Source organism: Drosophila tropicalis, unplaced genomic scaffold (assembly GCF_018151085.1).
Source record: "Drosophila tropicalis isolate 14030-0801.00 unplaced genomic scaffold, ASM1815108v1 contig_900, whole genome shotgun sequence".
NCBI classification, from domain to species: Eukaryota; Metazoa; Arthropoda; class Insecta; order Diptera; family Drosophilidae; genus Drosophila; species Drosophila tropicalis.
In genome coordinates, this window is record NW_027173400.1 from 4,592 (window position 1) to 10,427 (window position 5,836).

At 40.5% G+C, this 5,836-nt stretch overlaps 1 protein-coding gene across 1 annotated transcript; it reads right to left on the bottom strand.

Moving 5' to 3' along the window:
* Positions 1 to 4,389: 4,389 nt before the first annotated feature.
* Positions 4,390 to 4,718, bottom strand: LOC137586113 (uncharacterized; the record flags this gene model as incomplete). Its single annotated transcript, XM_068302122.1, has 1 exon — positions 4,390 to 4,718. A coding segment is annotated over exon 1 (328 nt), but the record flags the coding sequence as incomplete, so codon positions are not given.
* Positions 4,719 to 5,836: the final 1,118 nt, after the last annotated feature.

The following is a 5,836-nucleotide window of genomic DNA, read 5'->3' on the forward strand; positions in this document are numbered from 1 at the left end:
AATTATCGGAAAGACTATCACATTCGGATTGTTATGACAAAGATAGAATAAAAATAGCACATAAACCGGACAATACCCTCAAACATGTATTCAACAAAACAAAATCCAAAATAGAGATGACTAATAGAAGCAATGTGATATACAAAATCCCATGCAATGGACAAGGAAACATACCGTGCAAAAAAATATACATAGGGACGACAAAAACAAAAATTAAAAAAAGAAAAAAGGCCCCCCCTCCCCCCGGTCTTATTACCCCAGGGGGGAAACAAATTTTTTAAATTTCGAAAACCAAATGTACATATGTATGTCTATTAAATTGTTTTTACATACTTCATACTATGTGATATCTCGCTCACTCTACAAACACACGAGCACTCTAGCGCCGCCACTAGCCAACGGCCAATTCTGGCCTTGTGGACCGCTTAGTAAAATACGTTCATACGCATATTTTGCATGTTTCTAGTCCGATTTCAATAAAATTTGGTAGTTTTGTAGAAATAGATAAGATTAATTAGTCTGCCGAATTTGAATGCGATAGTCAAAAAACTACAGGAGAAAATCGGTTTTTTTCTTAATTATGGAGGCGGAAGTGGGCGTGGCAAAATATGAAAATATATATACTCTGCGCGCATACTAAACCAGTATACATACTAAATTTGGTGACTTTAGCTTTGTTTGTTTTTGATAAAATCAGTTTTGTTTGATTTGCGGGGGCGGAAGTGGGCGTGGCAAAATTTTTAAATAGCCAGTTTCTGCGCGTCTATTAAACTAGTCTGCATACCAAATTTGATGTCTCTAGCTATTATACTTTTTAAGAAAAACAGTTTTATGTAGATTCCTGGGGGGCGGAAGGGGGCGTGGCAAAAAGTTTAAACAATTAGTTTCTGCGCGCTAGCTAAACGAGTATATAAACCAAATTTGATGTCTCTAGCTGTTATACTTTTTAAGAAAAACAGTTTTATGTGATTCCTGGGGGCGTAAGGGGGCGTGGCCGAAATTCCAATTAACTCTATATATGTACATAATACACGAGTATACATACCAAATTTGGTGGCTCTAGCGCTTATAGTCTCCGAGATCTGCGTGTTCATACGGACGGACGGACGGACGGACGGACAGACGGACATGGCTAGATCGACTCGGCTATTCATCCTGATCAAGAATATATATACTTTATAGGGTCGGAGAAGCTTCCTTCTGCCTGTTACATACATTTTGGCGACTTTAATATACCATTTCACCCTATGGGTGTATGGTATAAAAAAGCACAAAAAACAAGCAAAACAAATGCCAAAACTACAAAGGCAAACATAATAAATGCACAAATACGAGAATGATAAATACACATACAGAAAACAAACACAAGGTACAAGGGACAGGGGAGGGCAAATCCCTCCCGAAGAAGGGGGAGTGTGAGGAACATTATATAGACAAGAATAATGTCCCACACAACAAACAAGCTACAACAAACAAACTACAAAGATACAACAAACAGCCAGATACAAACACAGCCAAGACACAAACTAAATACACGATATAAGACCAAGCACAGAATTGGTTGTATAAGAGTGTAATCGGCTGTGAATGAACAAATGAAGCAAGGCCGGCCGAACATGGCCGATCGAACCCCACGCAACCGTTTGGCAATTTCGTACAAGCGGGAAGATGCGTGGGAAACATAATACATTAAGTTCGATCGTATAAGAGCCAATGAGAGAGACCGGTCGAACATGGCCGATCGAACCCCCGCAACCGCTGGCGATTTCGTACAAGCGGGAAGATGCGTGGGAGGCATAACGAAAAACCAATATACATACATGCACAGGCGATGGGCAACCAAGTCCAACTATGCTATGCATGGCTCGATCGAACCAAGTCGAACCCATGTTTTGCGATCGAACATGACAGATCGAACCACACGCAACCGCTGGCGATTTCGTACAAGCGGAAAGATGCGTGGGAAGCATAACAAATATGAGTGGCTGTATAAGAGTAAATGAACCGGGCGTGGCCTCATTAGATAAATTAAGAGCATGGAGAGGCAAATAAATGCATGCATTAGCATACATACAGGTTACACGTACACTATGCGTGAGTGACGGCAAGGGAGAATACCGGTGGCCAATGGGCCGAGCTATGCATACGTCACGCTCATGAGAGCGAAAGCAGTTAAATTGCAAGCACCAAAAGAATTTCGTGAGCGAGAGAAAACAAAAGTGAGGGCCAAGCAAGCCCGAAAAACGGGTGTGGGGGACGCTTGGTATCGAAATGAAACCAAGTGAGGGCTATGCTTATGAAACGGGGAGTAGGGGGGAGAGTAAAGAAGTTGTAAAACGAAAATGGTTTGTGGATGTCTGAGGGGAATATGCAAGCCGAAGGGGGAGGGATGAGTCATGGGGAAGCCCTCTATCTAATAGATGCGAGATGCGTATGAATGTGTATTTGCATGGGGAATTAAATAATGTAATATATTAAAGTAATCAAGCTAATTATGTTTAAACGATAATTTAGTTAATACAATTAGTATACATGTATGTAAATAATAATATTGAGCAAATATGGGTGAAATTGGGTATGACGAGTGGATCAAAGGGAGCGACGGGCGACGGCAGCGCTGGCAGAGAAAGCAAAGAGAGTCAACGGGATACGAAGGGCGGCCAATAGAAAGGCAACGCCAATGCGTGAAAGCGATGAAAGCACGTAGATACAAGGGAGCTAGACAAGGACAAGGGCATAAATGGGCGCTCAGCCACAAAGAAAGTGGACATATGCGCAAAGGATTTACGGGACTTTCACCACGCATAGCAACAAGTAGATGCGTGGGTGAAATCAGAGGGTCGATGGAAATGTACCAGCTGTATAGCGGTACTACACCAAGATATTCCTGAGGCCGTGGGATCTGCCTATATAAAGGCAACACCCATCAAGCAAATCATCAAGTCATCAAGTCGTGATCAAGTAACAAGTAATTAAGGCCTTACGAGTAACCTTAAAAACTTATCAAGGAAACACAAGGAGCAACAGAAAAACTAAGAACTATACAGGCCTTACGAGTAACCTGTACAGTTTCATTTAATAATAACAAGTCCTTAAACAAGGATAACAAACACCGTGCCCAAGCTAAAGTAAGTTTGAGAGAAGCCAAGCAATCTCCAGGAGTATCCAAAGTCAATGGTAGGCACGAGGATATATCCTACTGTCGAAGTTCCAGGATCCATATATCCTGATGAGTACCAATTTCTGAGGAACATCCTGCGTCGTGATAACAGCTTTAAAGCAAAAGCATTCTCAACAAATTTAGCGAAAAGGGTGCAGAGGTGTGTATCGCAAATCAAGCACAATATACAGATCGAGATAGTAACCAGCAACGGCTACAGAAGCAAGAGGAGGACAAGAGAGTACGACGAGGGATTCGAAGTGATTCGCCAACGCTGTCCAAGCCCAGAACTACCATCGAGAAACCGTCATATCCAACCAAGTCCACTAATGATTTGTGTTTTAATTTCACCGGGGCACAAAATAAATTTGTTGTGCCGAACCTAGCCCAAGAGATATTGGAAATATCCCGAAGGACGAAAAAGGATCGTTACAATAGTTCGTAAAGCATTAGCATTGTGCACGTAGATCATGATATCAGAAGCTGGAGAAACCTTAAAATCAAGCTGCTGGCTGGCACAAGATGGGCAAGTCCAGCGCATTGAGCCAAGCTCAGGCTTAGACACAGACAAACCAGAAAATTTGTCGTAGTCGCGGCCATTGAGGCCAGCACATTTTAAGTGAATAAGATTATCGCAGAGCCAACAAGATATTGCTCTATACTGACCATCAAAACGATCAGAATATTTGAAATTGGGTAGACAACAAGCCATTGAAAAGCCGAAAGAAAGGCAAAAAAAATTATATATATATAAGAATATATTGAAAAATTAAATTCACAGCACAAAGATAATTATTGATAAAAAATCAATAATTACAAATAAAACAAAGAGCCAGCTAGAGTGCACAGCACAACAGAGAGTGCAAGAACAGTTATAAGCCGAGCTTTGAGAGGCGGCCTTACAAAAGTGATTACGCGGGAGAGAAGCTAAGCACAAGCACAAAGCAGAGAGAACAACAAAGCCACTAGCACTGATGGTATGATGGGGGCGATGAGGGGAGCAACTGCAGAAGCAATGACGAAAGAAAAAAAAAAAAAAAAAAATATGTAAATGCACCAAACACTAATCACGAAAAAGAAAAAACTGTTTAAACTGATTAATTTGGCGAATTATGGAAATAAAACACAAGGGAGTCAAGCGAACAACACCAGCGGAAGTGTAAACAAACTAAGCACAATTAAAAATTGAGAAAAAACAATAAATATTAATAAAAACCGAAAAGACCGACGGCTCAGACCACTTGATGCACCGGCATCCAAAGCGAGGAAGAAGGCAATCACGGACACAGCCAAAGCCTTCTTGGCCAAAAAGAGCAGACCGAAGATGGAACCAACGCCGAGGACAGCAATCTTAGCACCAACGCCCAACAGGATGGGGAGGAACTTCTTCATGAGCTTCTTCTTGCGAGTACGGGACTCCACAACCAATTCACGGAGATCGGCCTTGATGTCATCGGGAATGGCACGGGCAACGCTGGGAGCGGCATTGGCGAAGTTGAAGTTCACTGAGCGCTTAGCGAAGAAGCTCTTGGCATTGTCTATGAAGTAGTTGACCATCTCGGTGTTTTTTTTTTTTTTGACATTGACATTGAAAGACTTTTTGCTAGCCAAAATGATGCGTAGTCAATCAGCTTAGATCGAAATTGTTAACTACTTAGCTTAAGGCAGACGCTCCCCGAAAATGTCACAAACAAACCCGTTTCAAATCAAAATCAAATCAACTTAAAATCAAAGCCACCGCTTGTCGATGAGGAATTTTTCGCTTGGTTTCTATCTTTATCTTTTTTGGTTGTTTAACTTTTCGTTTGAAATATTTTGGTTTTTGCAAATTGCGTGCCATGCATTTTTGTTAAGTCGTGCATGACTGATAAAGTAATTTGGCCATTATTTTTGGTTGGCAGCTGCCTTTTTAATTCAGATGAACTGCCGCCACTTAAGTACATGCCTCGTACATTGTCAAGTTCAAGTTGGAATTAATTATGTAACGGCGGCATAATCGATCATTCAACTTGAATTGCATTGAATTTTTAGCCAAGTTAATGGCTTCTTTTAAATATGAAGACTGTAAGAAAAGAAATAAAACTCTCTCACAGTCTCCATAGTTAACTTTTGATTTAAATTTAATGATTTCTTTAGAAGATATTACTTAATTTTGAATTAAAAGTTCTTTCTACGTCATCTTTCTGGATTAAAAATGAGTTCTTATGTTTTAATTAGACTCCTATTTTAGCATTATAACTTTAAAATTTTAATAAAAATCATTCAATTCCTTAAATGTGTAACATATAACCTGCTACAATTTTACTGCGAGCTGTTGGAATCTGGTAGAATCTATCAGTAGTACGCGCTGGTTTCGGCTCAATTAGTCGGTGAGAAATGGGGGATGGGGGAAATGGATAGACTACCCGCTCTACTAGTTAGAATTTTATTAATGAAATCGCGTACTGACACAATTTATCCTCGGTTTAACGCTTGGTACTGGCCAAAAAAAAAAAAAAAAAAAAAGAGAAAAGAATGAGAAAAAAGTAAGAAATACCGCATTTCCTGGCGCAACTGCTGAACAAGAAGGCGTCTGATATCAGTGACGCCCAAAACAAATTCGCCCACCCTACCATGATCGCTGTATCCAAAGAAAAAAATTTACCCAGCGATCCCTATGCCAAACCAATTTTTAAC